Source organism: Vombatus ursinus, unplaced genomic scaffold (assembly GCF_900497805.2).
Source record: "Vombatus ursinus unplaced genomic scaffold, bare-nosed wombat genome assembly UNPS02006874.1, whole genome shotgun sequence".
Lineage (NCBI taxonomy): Eukaryota > Metazoa > Chordata > Mammalia > Diprotodontia > Vombatidae > Vombatus > Vombatus ursinus.
In genome coordinates this window covers 8618044-8633321 of record NW_020946652.1, presented here as the reverse complement: position 1 = coordinate 8633321, position 15278 = coordinate 8618044, and the positions used below count along the sequence as shown (strand labels likewise).

General features: G+C 54.3%; 2 protein-coding genes across 2 annotated transcripts in view; one reads left to right on the top strand and one right to left on the bottom strand.

Moving 5' to 3' along the window:
* The window catches only part of TRPV1 (transient receptor potential cation channel subfamily V member 1), a 25119-nt gene extending 16065 nt beyond the window's left edge, over positions 1-9054 (top strand). The window contains exons 11-15 of the mRNA XM_027848867.1: positions 413-479; positions 677-993; positions 2501-2628; positions 6884-6999; positions 8861-9054. Coding sequence (XP_027704668.1) covers positions 413-479; positions 677-993; positions 2501-2628; positions 6884-6999; positions 8861-9033 — 801 coding nt within the window. The 3' untranslated portion in view covers positions 9034-9054. The remainder of the gene's footprint in view (positions 1-412; positions 480-676; positions 994-2500; positions 2629-6883; positions 7000-8860) is intronic.
* A 358-nt stretch (positions 9055-9412) lies between these two features.
* Positions 9413-15278, bottom strand: part of LOC114033364 (transient receptor potential cation channel subfamily V member 3-like) — a 9458-nt gene continuing 3592 nt past the window's right edge. The window contains exons 3-5 of the mRNA XM_027848866.1: positions 14754-14890; positions 14168-14248; positions 9413-9496 (exon numbers count right to left, since the gene is read on the bottom strand). Coding sequence (XP_027704667.1) covers positions 9433-9496; positions 14168-14248; positions 14754-14890 — 282 coding nt within the window. The 3' untranslated portion in view covers positions 9413-9432. The remainder of the gene's footprint in view (positions 9497-14167; positions 14249-14753; positions 14891-15278) is intronic.

The window sequence follows — 15278 nt, the reverse complement described above, 5'->3', positions numbered from 1 at the left end:
AACACACTGGATACAATGTATGGAGCAAACAGGAAGTTTGGCACAGTAGGGGTTCTGGGGCACCTGCAATGAAAAGGATACAGTAACATGCTAGATGCAATGTTTCTTTTGCCATGAAACAGAGAAGTGCTCTTGCGTCTGGGGTGGGAGCCTGCTGCCCGGGGGCCCCTGACACTGACCCCTGACCCTGGCCAGCCATCTTTCAGGCGCTGTGGAGTCTCTCCAAATGGGAGTGGGCAGCAAGTCAAGGCTTGTTCCATTTCTCACATAGAAAGCTGGCCATCAGCAGCATGTCTGGGGAGTAAGCCCCAGCTAAGGAAGAGGCTAGACAGGACAGAGGCAGGCCTGGAGCCTGAGCAGGCAGCCTCCCAGGCCAGGGGGCTACTCTGACTAGACTCTCCTCTCCTTGCAGATGATCTTGAGAGACCTGTGCCGCTTTATGTTTGTCTATATGGTCTTCCTGTTTGGATTTTCCACCGGTGAGCTACAGAGGGCCCTGGGGGGTGGGCATGGGGGCTTCCTTCATGAGAGAGATAAGGCAGGACAGGAATGCTAGGTCAGTGTGTGCCACCCTTGGGCATTGGGAGAAGGTCGGTCTGGTGGACTGGCATTTGGGGGCAGCAGGTGTCTGGGGGGTTCCGCCACAGCCCCCCCATCTCCTTCTGGGCCCTTTCAGCGGTGGTGACGCTGATCGAGGATGGACAGAACAGCACAGAGACTGCCTGCCATGGGGGGCGTCGATCTACCAGCTGCAAGCCATGCACCAGCTCCTACAACAGCCTGTATTCCACATGCCTGGAGCTCTTCAAGTTCACCATTGGCATGGGGGACCTGGAGTTCACTGAGAACTACGACTTCAAGGCGGTCTTCATCATCCTCCTGCTGGCCTACGTCATCCTGACCTACATCCTGCTGCTCAACATGCTCATCGCCCTGATGGGGGAGACCGTCAATAAGATCGCCCAGGAGAGCAAAAACATCTGGAAGCTCCAGGTCGTCTGTGTGCGCGAGCGTGTGAGCGTGCAAGCGTGCAAGCGTGCAAATGTGTGTGAACAAGGGGGCGAGTGCATGAGTGAGTGTGTCTGTGTGAACGTGGGCATGTGCATGTGTGTGAGCACAAGGGGGTGTGTGAGTATGTGTGAGTGTGAGAGCACTGTGCTTGTGTAAGCAGTGTGTGAGTTTGTAAGTGTGTATATGTATGTGTGTGAATGAGCATGTGAATGTGTGTGAGTGTGAGTATATGTACATGGGTGAGCATGTGTGTGAACTGTGGGTGTGCATTGTGAGAACATGTGTGTGAACATGTGAGCGCATGTGTGTGCATGTGCAAGTGTGTGAATATGTATGAGTGAGTTTGTGATAATGTGTATGTATGTGTGTGAGTGAGTCTGTATGTGAGTGAGTGATCATGTGAAGGGGTGTAGGTGTGTGAGCATACATGTAAGCGTATATGTGTGTGAACATGTGTGAATGCATGAGCACTGTGTGCATGTGTAAGCATTGTGTGTGTGCAGTGAGTTTGTGTATGTGTGTATGAGTGGGGATGTGAATGTGAGTGTGTGTGCGTATGCATGTCAGTAGATGTATGTATAAGAGCGTGTGTGTGTGTGTGTGTGTGTGTGTGTGTGTGTGTGTGAGTGAGTGTGGGCACACTCAGTGCATCTTGACAGAACTGACTCTTAGAGCAGGTAAAGGCAGATGAGCCCCAGGCCAGCAGCCAGCTGGATTTAGATTGGAAGGAGAGGCCTTGCCAAAGCTGTCTGGCCAGAGCAAAGGTGTGTCCCCACTCTCTATGTCCCCTCCGATCCCTGGTCAGGCTAGTTCTGTGCAGCAGATGGAAACCAAAGGCCTGCCACATGTACCCAGCCAGAGTTGGGCAGGGGTGTGCTGCTGGGATGGGGGAGGGGATGGAGGAAACAATGCCCACAGATGAGACCTTGGAAAAGCAGATTGAGAACATGGGGGCCAGCACTAAGTGTTTGGGGGCCCTGGCAAGTGCCAGGGTCAGACTGGGCAGGCTGCTGGAGTCAGGGCAGGTGCCCTTGAGGAGGTGGGCCCTGGGGCAGACAGAAGGGGGAGGAGCTAGGCCCAGGCATTGAGCAGCTTGAGAGGAAGCTTCAGTAATGCCCACAGTGATGCCCTGTACCTCCTGCTTAGCTAGGCAGAGGTCAAGGCTCAAGCCCTGGCAGGAGATGGAGAGCAGCCCTTGGGAGCTCAAGCCTTTCCTTTTCCTCACCAAGCATAAGGCCTGATTGTCCTCCTGCTTTCTCCATTCTGGTTTCCCTTACTGCTCCAAACACACCATGTCCACACACCTGCCTACCCCCAGCACACTGGCCACCGGCTCCCCAGACCTGGGGCTACCTCTCACTGCTTGGAACATGAGCTAGAATGTCCCAACCCTGTGTCCTGCTGCCCTTGTCAGGCCAGGGTAGGACGAGGGCAAATGGGCTGCTCCAGGCCACCCTCATGCTAAGCTCCTTGGGCCCTCTCCCTGCAGAGAGCCATCACCATCCTGGACACTGAGAAGAGCTTTCTGAACTGCATGAGGAAGGCCTTCCGGTCAGGAAAGCTAGTGCAGGTGGGCTACACACCTGATGGGAGAGAAGACTACAGGTGGTGCTTCCGGTGAGCCTGAGATGAGGGGCTGGCCCAGGCATCCCTGGGGGAAAGGGTGGGGAGGAAGAAAGGGAGGGAAGGGCAGGGATACAGGGAAACTGGGGAGGGGAGGAAGGAGAGAGGGAGGGGGGAGGAAGGGGGAGGGGGGGAAAGAGAGTCCTGCGGTCACACATGGGGAGGCCTGGAAGCTCATGACCAATGGAACAGGGGCTGGCCACCCAGGGCCTATGCTACCTGCCAGTGCCAACCCACCTGGATACTTGGAGAACTTGTCTCTGACAGGTGGAATAGAAGCCTCCACCCTCCCCTTGAGAGCATGGGCAGTATTCGGAGACATGTCTCTATCAACTTCCAGCTGGATGATGAGAAGTCTAGTTGGAAAACAGAAATGGGAAGGAGACCCAAAGAGGAGGATACCAAGACAGAGGCTTGCCTCGAGACTCAGTGGGAGCAGGAAGGGCACTCCCTTCCCCCTTCCCCACCCCCAGCCCTTGGAGTTTGTCCTCAGCCTTGGCCCCTTAGGGAGGGACCTGGGAGTCTGGGCGTATTTGTGCTGTTCGTATGAAACCTCAGTTGTGGTTTTGCAGCTGACTGAAGGTGACCACTAGTATCATTCACAGAAAACTCTGAAGTGGAGGGAGGGCAGAACCCCTGATTCTATTTTGCTGGAAGCAGGTGCCCCCACTTCCACATGTGAACATGCTCAAAGACTTGGCCCTCCACTGGCTAATCCCTGTTACACAGAGAAGCGAATAGGTTAGCTGAAAAGGGGGAGCACTTGGCAGGGCCAGGGGCTGCACACACACAGAGGAGGGGTCCCCACCCAGATAAACAAATGTTCCGGGCACAGTTTGGGGGTGGAGGCCAATGGGGCCTGATTCCAACCTTTGACCCTGAGCCAAGCTAGCCAGCCAGGCTTTGATCAACTGGAGGGCTCTGGGGGACTGCTCTGGCAGCAGCCTCTGGGCTTGGTCCCCCAGGATTCTTTTCCTCCTCCTCCTGGACTGTCTTTGCTTCAGTCAGGGGATGTGCTGGCTCGAGCGTTCTTCATGGACTGTTACTGGCCACACATGTTAGGACAGTAGCTCCCGTCACCTGCAGTGTGTGTGTATGTGTGTGTGTGTGTGTGTGTGTGTGTGTGTGTGTGTGTGTTTCATTACATTCATCAGGAATGCTGGAGAGATGACCTGGTGTCCCTGAAACGATGGAGCAAAGTGGGACCCTCGAGACATGGAGTGCTGAGTTCTCAGAGGGGGCCACTAGTCCACCCCATTTCTGAATGGAATCTCCACCTAAATCTAGTGAGGAGTGGTTGCCTAGCCTGTGCTTGCAGCATCCGGGGAGGGGCCAGGCATGTCCTCACCTCCCCAGATGGCCTGTGCTGCCTGTGGGTGGCTCCAGTTTTTCTTGTCCTCAGCCCACTTCTCTGCCTCTCACCAGCTCATCAGGGTCCTTCTCCAACTATAGCAGCCAGAACTGAACCCCGAAGCTCAGATGTGACTTGACTAGGATAGAGTAGAAGCAGGGCATTACCTCACAGTGGATGGAGTGCCTAGCCTGAAGTCAGGAAGACTTGAGTTCAAATGTGGCCTCAGACACTGACTAGCTGTGTGACCCTGGGCAAGTCACTTAACCCTGTTTCCCTGAGTTCCTCATCTGTAAAATGAACTGCAGAAGGAAATGGCAAACGACTCCAGTATCTCTGCCGAGAAAACCCCAAATTGAGTCACAGTCAGACATGACTGAAATGATTGAACACCTCCTTATTCTTTGATTCTTTGCCTCTCAACACAGCCCGAGGTTACGTTAGCCTTTTTTGACTGCCATATTCCATGGCTGGCTCATACTGAGCTCTGGGACCCCCAGATCTTTTTCAGCTAAACTGATCCTACATCCTGTCTTCCATATGCTGTCTTTGTGAAGTTGGTTCTCTGTACCCAAGTACAAGCCTTTACTTTGATTCCTACTAAATAGGGCTGTCTCATTAGATTCAGTCTAGTACTCTATACTGCCAGGATCCCTACCCACCACTGGTGAAGGCGATGAGCCTACCGTCTATGCCTTTATCCAAGAGAATAATAAATGTTAAATAGTGAATTCCAAGTGTAGATTCCTGGGGCCCTCCACTGGAAACCTCTTTCCACATTCCAGAATTATTAACAACTACTCTTGGAGTAGGGCCATTCAACCAGTTTTGAGTCTATCTAATTGAATTATTGTCTGACCCACCCATCTCCATCTTCCGGGGCCATCCCCGGTCTCCTGATCTCTATCTGGCCCTTGCACCCAGATGGCTCTGGAGGAGAAAGTGAGGCTGGTGACTTTGCCCAGACCTCCCTCACATCCAAGTCACTGGGATGGCATGGCAGCACCTCCCTGATGCCATGGTCCTCTTCAAGAACAAAGGAAAACAACAACCTCCATCTTCTCCACAAGAATAGAATGAGACACTATAGAAAATATTTTGCTAAAATCCAGGTAAACTATTAATGGCATCTGCCTAATCTCTCAGCGTAGAAACCCTATCAGAAAAGGAAACCCGCCAGCCTGGCAGGATGTGTTCCTAATGAAGCCCAGCTGGCCCCTTGAAACCGCTGCTGCCCATTCCAGGTGCTCCCCCACCTCATCCATGACAATGACCCCTTCAGGGATTTTCCAGGCATGGAGGTCAAGTTCACTGGCCTGTTGTTTGCAGACTCTGCTCTCTTCCCTTTGTAAAGAATGGGATCCATATTTTCCCCTCTCCAGCTTGCGATATACTCCTGTCTTCCATACTCTTAACATGTCACTACAGACGGGCTTGTTACTGATGTCTCTGCCAGAACAAGTTCATCTGGCCCAAAGCCCCTGAGTCCATCCAGGGCAGCTTGGACTCCTTTTGCCCTGTGCATCTTGGGCACCTCTCGGCTTCCGGCGACCTTCCCGGTGCAAAGGTCATTCTCTCAGCAAAAGCGGACCTGAGCAGAGCCGCCTGGTTCTTTTGACAGTCACCATTGTCTTATCCAACCCCAGCAAAAGTTGACTCTCTTCTTGGGGTCGAAAAGCCTCTCCTCTCTCACCAACTCTACAAGGGGGAGGGAGGAGTCATTCTTCCGGAAGGTCCCCATCTTTTCCATTGCCATGACCAGGTTCTCCCTGGCAGGAAGGATCAGACCCAGAACGGAATGAAATTATCGCTAAGGGAAGCCAAGAAGTTCTGAGCTACTGTTTTATGGGAGGCAGAGACAGAATGTGAAAGAGACAAAGATGGGCACACACACACACACACACACATCCATCAGATGCCAGGAAAACTGGAGTTCTCCATCACTCTTACATCATACATCTGTGCCTGGTTTGTCATCTTTTCCCAAGCTATTCCTCATCTCTTTCCTCCCTTTCTAGGTATTCTGTGGTCTGTCCCTCCTTTCTTTGACCTTCACCCAAATGCTCTCCACATTGCTTTCTGCTCCTGCTCTCTGGGGTTCCTCCCATGAGTACATCTTCTTAACAGATGATACTCCCTCTGGACCCTTCTGATAAAAATGCACCCCTTATCGGATTCCCCAGGAAAAGCTTGTGAGCCCTCCGTCCAAATCCCTTCTAGCATCTAGCTTTGTGGTGGGTCAGGAGATCTCAGCTGGACTCAGGTCTGCTGAGTGACACCACAAAATGAGGATTTGGGTCTTTGGGATCTCTATGATCCCTCACAGCTATCAACCAAGCACAGGAGTGATTCTTTAATGAAAGAATACCAGACACTGAGACAGGTTAGAGATTTGGGGGCCCTTCTTGTCCCCCCATTGCCAGAAGCTCCCAACTCTGCCAGCTCACAAGCCTGGTGCTGCTGGTGCTGCTTCCCAGAGCATCTACTTCAATCAATAATAATCTACCAGCATTTATTAAGCACCTACTATGTGCCAGGCACTGTGCCAAGCATGCCCCATCACTTGGTGACTTTTAGGACAGGACTCCCTCTTTGCCAAATCTTGAGTCTGGGCAACTGAGCAGACTAATAGACTAACCCATTTATAGAATGTTAGAAGTGGGAGGGGCCCAGGGACTCGAGGGTGCTAGCACTAGTGCTGAAGTTCCCTCCCAGGAGCTAGCTGATGGGTCCTTTGGCATGACGCCCTGGCCACAAGACCCTTCCCCCAGCCCCCAGGTCAGGCAGGAATTCTCCAGTTTCCAGCCCCTCCTTTTACAAATAGGGAGACTGAGACCCAGGGTGGTGAAGGAAACTGGCCTGTAAGGAGAGCCTCTTATTCAGATGGTTTTTCTGCAGAGTTGATGAGATCAATTGGACCACTTGGAACACCAACCTGGGCATCATCAATGAGGACCCTGGAAACTGTGAAGGGATCAAGCGTACCTTAAGTTTTAATCTACGGTCCAGTCGAGGTGAGTGCCCCAGTGGGTTCTCAGGCAGATATGGACTGTCCTTGGGGACTGAGAGATCCTTGCCCCATGGCCGGTGGCAAGAGGGGGAATCAGACTGTGGGCCAAGCCACCACTTGGCAATGAGCTTGGTTCCTTACCCTCCTTGCCCTGGGGGTGGGAGCAGAAAGGGAAGAAGGTAGGGTAGAGGCAGAGATCTATGACTTACTCGTCTGGTCCCTGAGGTAGTCACCTCACCTGGGAAGGTGCCGGCCTACTATAATGGTAAGGAAAAGGAAAACAGCCGGTCCCAGGCTGTCCAAGGCTAACAGACAGTTGGGCCCTTCTTCTCCCCTTGTGAGGCCTGGGCCTTCAGTCCTGGGCTGCTCAGACCTGTCCAGCATCCACTTCCCCAGACTTAGGTGCTCCGCTCAATCAGCTGGCTCCCCTCTCCCCTCCTCCCTTGGTATTGTTCCTTACTCTTCACATTATCCCTGTTCAGCCCAGTAAGATTTGAGCTCATTCCCAGCCTGGCTGGACCATCCTGCCATCGATGGGCAGGCAGCTTTTTTGGGGCAGTCCTTTGCTCCCACAAAGAGGCCACTCAAAGGGTGAGAGTGGTGGTGTTGAGATCAGATTCGAGAGAGAAGTTCAGGTATGAAAGAATTCACTAAGACGATGTTCTCTTAACCACTGGTGATGAGTTCAGAGTGGACCCCAAGAATGTTGGGGAGCCCCCAGAAATGATGAGGAATAGACGTGTGGGTCCTCGTATCCTGAAAAAATTCATTCGGATAGTCTCCAACTTAAAGAAAGGCATTTATTGGGGTGATGCACCCAAGCAGGCCTGCTCCCCATGAGGCAGAGCCCCAGTGGGCTCTACTCCACATGGGAGGCAGAACAGGCCACAGGCCCCGCTCCCCGTAGGAGGCAGAGGTGGCTGGCCAGGTCAAAGGTATGGTTTAAATACAATTTTATGAAATGGGAGAAGGGGACAAGAGAATGGAAGGAGCACGCATGGCTTCAAAATGCCCACAATATCTGGTGGTCTGAAGGTGCCTTTATCACGCAGATAAGCAAAGAGAACAGGAACGGGGAGGGGAAGAATTGTTCTGGAACTGAGGGTGCTTTGTGAAAGCACACAGATAACTCCTGGTAGGGGCTTCAGTGCCTAGTCTTCCATGATCACTTTTCTGGCAGGTCACATCCTGCATCCTGTTTGCTCCATCTGCCTTGTGGACTCCTTTCTACCTCCTCAGTGGAGGGCTTCCTGTCTGGCTTTGGCCTCTGGGGCTTTTGGGTCAAGTCTGAGCTCCTAGTTCAATCCCAGTGCAGCCCGTTGACTTTTACATATTGTGTTTTCATTCGGAAGCTGTGTAGCTCAGTGGACAGGGAGCCAACTTTGGACCCAGGAAAACCTGGTCCAAGTGCCTCCTCTGCCCCTCTTGGGGCTGCGTGCCCTGGGCAGCTTCTGGTCTAGGCCCCTCTGCAAGGCTCTAAGGTCAGAGGAGAGGAGGTCCCGCACTGCCTCAGAGAGGGCTTTTTCTTCTCCCTGGAGTTTCTTAGAACAAGAAAGTCCCACCTGCCTTCCCCGCCCCCATTTCTCATGTTTTCCTTCTTCACAGGTTTAGAAGGGACGGGGATTACTGTCTCACTTTAATGGTGGAGAGAGTTGACTTGCCAGAGGGCCCAGTGAGTCAGAGATGGAGAGGACAGAGCTGGGGGGCCAGAGGGAGCTGAGGGTTCTCTCACAAGCAGCCAGGGGAGAAACTTCAGGGATTTCATAGAGGAGTGGGTGGCCCATCCCCTTGGCCATTTCAGGGCTATTGAAGGCAGAGTTCCTGCGCCAGATTCTTTGAATGACCTTTCCCCCTCCCCACTTCAGTTTCAGGAAAACACTGGAAGAATTTTCCTCTGGTTCCACTTTTGAGAGATGGCTCAAGCCGAGATAGGCGCTCCAACCCCCCGGAAGAAGTGCGCCTGAGGCCCTTCTCGGGGTCTCTCAGGCCTGAGGATGCCGAAGTATTTAAGGACCCCCAGGTTTTGGGCTCTGAGTGATGACCATGGTCCAGGCCTCCGTCAGTCCCTGCTGTCTCACGTGACCTGGGCCTCACCTGCCTGGGATGGCCAAAGATTCTCCAGTCCTCTGCCCTAGGTCCTGCCCATTGACTCCTGGTGATTTTGAACTCGCTCCCTCCTCCAGTTCCCATGCTACTGCTGCTGCTGCTGGCCCTATGGCCTCCATCGATATGGTCACTTGGAGGTATCAGGTACCTGTGCCATGCCATCATGTCCTTTGGTTCCTGTGGGATCTCCTTGGACTTTCATCCTGGGGGCTGAGCAGGGAGGGTGGGTGTCCTCTGGCTATGCTGCTTCTCTGGTCCTATAAGAGTTTTCTCGGCACCCCAGTCCCACCTCCTCCAGGTTATAGGACTGCCTTCTTCATTGTGCTTAGGGTCACCTCCACATGGACAACCCCTCACTCCCAACAGAGAAGTCTGGAACTGTCCAACACAGAACCCTAGGAAGTCAAAGTGAGACAGGACGAGATTTATTCTACATGTTAAGCAGATAATATTGACATTCCCCACGTGGCTGTTAGCTTGCTGAATTGTCCATCACTTTAGCTAATGATATCTTTAGTTATGTTTGAAATTAGCTTCTGTGTGTATGTGTGTGTGCATGTTATGTACTAGAAGGGAATGTCCTAAATGCCTTTGTCCCCAAGGTTCCTGTGACCCTGAAGCTTGGCTTAGAGCAGGAATTCTTACCTTTTTCTGTCACGGACCCCTTCTCAAAATAATATTAAATGCATGAAATAAATACATAGGATTGCAAAAGAAACCAATGATGTTGGAATGTAGTTATCAAAATACATTTTTAAAAAAAGACAGATTCTCAGACACCCTGAAATCTGTCCACAGGACGTCTAGGTAGTGCACGGACCCTAGAGTCTCCCTAAAGGCCGGATCCAGGCGGCCACTTTGGTGTTAAGTCTGTGTGATTGAAGCTGGCCCTCAGGACTCTGGAGGGCTGGTCTATGAGGACAGACTCCCTCACAGCACGTACCACGGGATCCATCCCATGTGGATGTCACTTGACAATTTGCCTCTTCACTCCGCTGAGTGTTCTTGGACAAAGCAACGTGTGCAAAGGGACCTTGGAGAGCACTGTGTACATGACCTTCAACCTGAGCTGATCCAGGGATGGGGTTGGGGCCGCATCCTGCCCCCTATCTGTCCTGGGGGGTAGGGGGAGGCCGATAGAGTCAGCCATCTGCACTGTAGAAATTGATGTGCATTCTTAAAGTGGGGGACACCATAATTGCAAGGCAGCGACCCTTCTCGCCCACCAGGTGCCGCAGGTGATGATGTGGATGGTGTCCAAGTCCCTGCACTGGCCAGCCTCCAACCTCCTGCAGCAGAGTCCAGTAGCCTGGCCCCAAGCCCCCAAGGAAGCCAGCCCAGACAGCTGTAAGGCAGGCTGAGGCAGCCTGTGGATGGGACCCATGGAGGGCCTTTGAAGTCCAGAGCCCAAGGAAGGCAGAGAGTGGAAGATGCCAGTCTTACCCGTACATCTTGCTCTTCATTCCTGCTCCCATCAGCCCTTTAAATGTGGCTGTGGCAAGATTGGAAGAGAGGGAAGGCTAACCCACAGCAAGCCCCCAAGTGCAGATTTCAGAATCTCTGAAAGAAAGGGGATTTGTTTTGGGAAGTCTGGATTCAGTCCAAGGGCCACACTTGAGGACTTAGAGGGCCCCCGCCCCAGCACCCTTTAAATGGAACTGGTGTCCTTTCTGCTGGTGCGGGCTAGGGAAAGCCCACTAGAGGGTTGGGGTCTGGTAGCTGGCTCAGCATCGCCCCTCTCGTGTGCCCTCCCCACAATTTTTTAATTGCTGCAATGGGAATGGTGTAGTTTGGGATCTTTCCTGGCCTTTGGGGAGGATTGGGGTGGGGCCAGGGGGCCAGCCCTTTCTCCACCCCCCACCCCCCACTGCCTAGTCTTTGTCCCAGAAGCTACAGAGCCTGGGTGGAGCTGGCGGTGTGTTTCTCCTCAGCTTTTCTTCCTCTTCCTGGTGGGACCCGTGACTGGTTCCTCCCTTTACTCTGTGAGCCAGCCCAGACGTCAGTTCTTGGAGCTGCAGAACTCTGCATACAGCAGGTGCTTACTAGCTGCACAAGGAGGTGAGGCTAGGGCCCACCTCACTGCACAGCCAGGTAGAGGGGCATAGATGCAGGTGATCAAAGGGTCCTCTACTATTCAAGGGGGGGGGCCACAGCATCTAACCCAGCCAGCCAGCTCTGCAGGCCTGGGGTGACCAGGGCCAGGAGGAATTGAGCTCTGAATGTTTGTGAGAGGAGATAAGTCCAATTTTCAGGCTCTGTAGGGGCATCACCAGAGTGGCTCAGAGGCTGAGGGGGGCTGCCCTGTAATGGAGGCTCCTTCCCCCATGTCCTGGGGGACCAGAAGGACAGAGCAGCGGGGGTGAGGTCGGTTTGGAGTAGTGAAGGACCAGAGCAGGTTTCTCTGCTGGGTGCCCTTGCTCCTATGGTGCCTCAGGATGGTCAGAGACCCATCCCAGACCTTCGCCCAGCCTCTTCTCCCTGCACAGTCCATCTTCCTGCTTAGCTCTGTCTTTATCAATCGTGCAAAGGGTCCGTCCCCTAGGCCTTGCTGTAAGCCCTGTCCAGGGCAGGGTGTGGGATGGAGTAAGAAGAGGGAGACCTGCAGAGACCAGGACAGCCTGGGGGTCATGCAGTGTGGGTGGCCTGCAGGGTGGCTGCTGAGCGGCTGGGACCCCAAGAGCTTCCCAGGGTAGACAGCAGAGGGCAAGGGAAGGGAAACTTCCTCCGAGCCAAGGGGTTATCAGACCAAAGAGGTCTTTCTTCAGGTTCCCATAACAATGACAACAACCACCATAACAGCTACCATTTATTAAGCACCTACTATGTGCCAGGCACTGTGCTAAGCACTTTGCAATTATTGTCTCCTTTGATCCTCACAGCAACCCTGGGAGGTAAATGATATTATTATACCCATTTTACAGATGGGGAAACTGAGGCAGACAGAGATGAAGTGACTTTCCCAGGGTCACACAGCTACGTTTGAGGTCAAATCTGAACTCAAGTCTTCCTGACTCCTGGACCAGTGCTGTAGCCACTGAGCCACACTTGTATTTCCATACCTTAGGGATCTTAAAAAAAAAAAAAGGTCTATTTGCCAGTGTCTCCCAACAAAGTTCAGGTGTATCAGTATTTTTAAAAAATAAAATTCATTCCTTAAGGCCCCTCTGCCTTCACCCTCCCCCAACAACAGTCTTTGCCTGATGCAAAATCCCGGGAGACATTCCTGGTCCTCCATTCCCCTCCTTCCTGCTGGTCACCAGCTCCCCACCTCCCCCAGCTGTGTCTACACCAGCCTGGCAGGAGGAAGCGAGGTCCCGCCTGTGTGTGCAGCCACTCAGCCTGAGTCTGGCCTGTGCCCTCTATATTAGTGACAGTAGCTAGTATTTCTAGAGCGATCTTCAAACATCATCTCATTCCATCTTCCCAACAGCCCTGGGAGGGGCTTGCCAGGGCCACATCACCTGAGACCTCTAGATGCAGCAGCTAGCCACCTAGCTGCCTCACGAGGGCTGGGGACCACAAGGGCCATGCCCCTTTGCACCCCCAGGGAGGGTGGGGGGCTGCTGGGCACCTGCCCTCACTGCTGCTGATCTCATGCCCTCAGGACGGCAGATTTAGCCTGTGCATTTATGGAACAATAGAAAGAGCAGGTCCATAAATGGGGGGCTAGACATGAAGTGTGGGTCACCACCACTCAGCAACTTGTGTTTGGCTGCCTGAGCAGAGCCCCTGGTGATGTACCAGCTGTGGGTGGTACCAGTCCCCCTATGGTGTACCAGGTGTGGGTGGTACCAGCTCCCCCATGATATACCAAGTGTGGGTGGTACCAGCCCTCCCCCATGATGTACCAGGTGTGGGTGGTACCAGCCCCCCCCATGATGTACCAGGTGTGGGTAGTACCAGCTCCCCCATGATATACCAAGTATGGGTGGTACCAGCCCCCCCATGATGTACCAGGTATGGATGGTACCACCCCTATGATGTACCAGGTGTGGGTGGTACCACAAGGCCTCCCATGGTATACCAGGTGTGGGTGGTACCAGAGGGCCCCCCATGATGTACCAGGTGTGGGTGGTACCAGAAGGCTTTCCATGATGTACCAGGTGTGGGTGGTACAGGCCCTCCCCCATGGTGTGCCAGGTGTGAGTGGTACCAGTCCCCCATGGTATACCAGGTGTGGGTGGTACCAGCCCCCCCATGATGTACCAGGTGTGGGTGGTACCACAAAGCCTCCCATGGTATACCAGGTGTGGGTGGTACCAGCCCCTCCCATGGTATACCAGGTGTGAGTGGTACCAGCCCCCCCATGGTATACCAGGTGTGGGTGGTACAGGCCCTCCCCCATGGTGTGCCAGGTGTGAGTGGTACCAGCCCCCCCCATGGTATACCAGGTGTGGGTGGTACCACAAAGCCTCCCATGGTATACCAGGTGTGGGTGGTACCAGCCCCCCCCCCCCCCCCCCGCGGTGTACCAGGTGTGGGGCCATTCCTGCTCAAGGTACACAGATCATTCAGAAAGACAGAACAGTCCCTTAAGGTTCACCTGGCTCTAACCTGCCCTGCACTTGCCCCTGCCTCCTTCTCTGGGTAATCCTGAGGGACCATGACCATTTATGAAGATGTCTCTGTCTGTGATGTCATGAAATGGCTGTTTATCCACACATACTCAACCCGGGTAAGCCTGGCTTGGCCGTGGTGAGAGCAGAAGCTGATGGTCCCCGTGGGATCCCAGCAGGAGCACCCCCTGTGGGAGGGACCCCATCCTTGGGTCCACAAACATGATGGGCCCCAGGGGTCATCTCAAGCCAAGCCGGGGCTGCCCTTCCACCTGCCCTGGAGCCCTTGACTGCCGGCAAGGCCACAGCAGTGCCAAGAGGGCACCTCTCTGCCTGAGTACAGGGCCTCAGCCTTCCCTCGGGGGTACCAGGCCCCCCATGCCCTCACCAGCAGGTCTGGAGCCATGGCCAGATCAGGCTTCCACAGCAGGGAGCCTCTGGCATTCTCTCTGGCTACCCCCCACCCCTGTCCTCAGCCCAGGCTGGCACCACCTGCCCTGGCCTCAGTACCTGTGGGGACAGCGGGGGTCTTCACTGATGCCCATGACTTGATTCCTCCCGGCGGCCCTTGCCCGTCTCCTTTCATTCACCCTATAGAAGTGGAAGTTGAAGATGGTGTGGGTGTGAAGGGGTTTGCCCAGCTATGGGGCTTGCCTTCAGGGAGTGTGAGCAGGGCAACTCCCCCTCTCCAGAGTCCTGCATGGTCCCTGGCTCCTGTCCAGGCTCCCGCATCTTCCTTAGTCCCTTATTCACGACTCCAAGGTCAAGCAGGGATCACTACCATTTTACAGGTGAGAACACCGAGGCTCCCAAAAGAAGTGACTTGCCTAGCACCCCACACCTTCCCTGGCCTGGCAGGGGTGGGGCAGGAGCCACGCCCCCTACCTCGAGTCTAGCAGACCGCTGAGGGGGTGAGGTTATGCTCTGGTCGTGCAGGGGAGCCTCTCTACTACCGGCTGTGGCCTGGCACCACAATGATTGTTGACTGACTGACTGACGGGAGGCCTCTCCCATCAGAAACGACCCCAGGCTGATCTGTCTGATGGGGGGAGCCTTGGACTCAGCACCCGGCTTGGAGGAGGCCTCCTGCCCTTACCGCAAGCATATCCTCAGGTCTCTTTCTTGGCTCGGGGTCAGCCCCACCTCCAGGTTAGAGTGAATCTTGCCTTCCTGAAGCCACCACCGCCAGGCCTCGGGCAGACACCTCTCCAGGTCCAAGATAGTGATGGCTCTCTAAGGTCAGCAGGGAGAGGCTGCTCAGCCCATCGTCAGAGCCCAGGAGACTCGGGGGGTGCTGTGATCCTGGCAGGTCGGTGTCCTACCCCCCTACCAGCCAGGGTCTCTGTGAGTGGTGCCCAGATGGACACATCTCTGGCCTGCCAGTGGGACAGCCAGGTTCTTGTGGGAGAGGCTTAGCCCCAGTAACCCTTGCCTCCAACACAGCCCCTTCCAGCCTGAACAAGGCATGGACCAGGGATTGTGGGAAGGTAACCCTACAGGGCCAGCAATGGGGTGGGCAGGGGAGGGGAAGAATTGAGGGACCCCAGGTGTGGTGGGTGGGGCAGGGGGGGATGTTAAGGGACCCCAGGTGTGGTGGGTGGGACAGGGAGGGGGGTGTTAA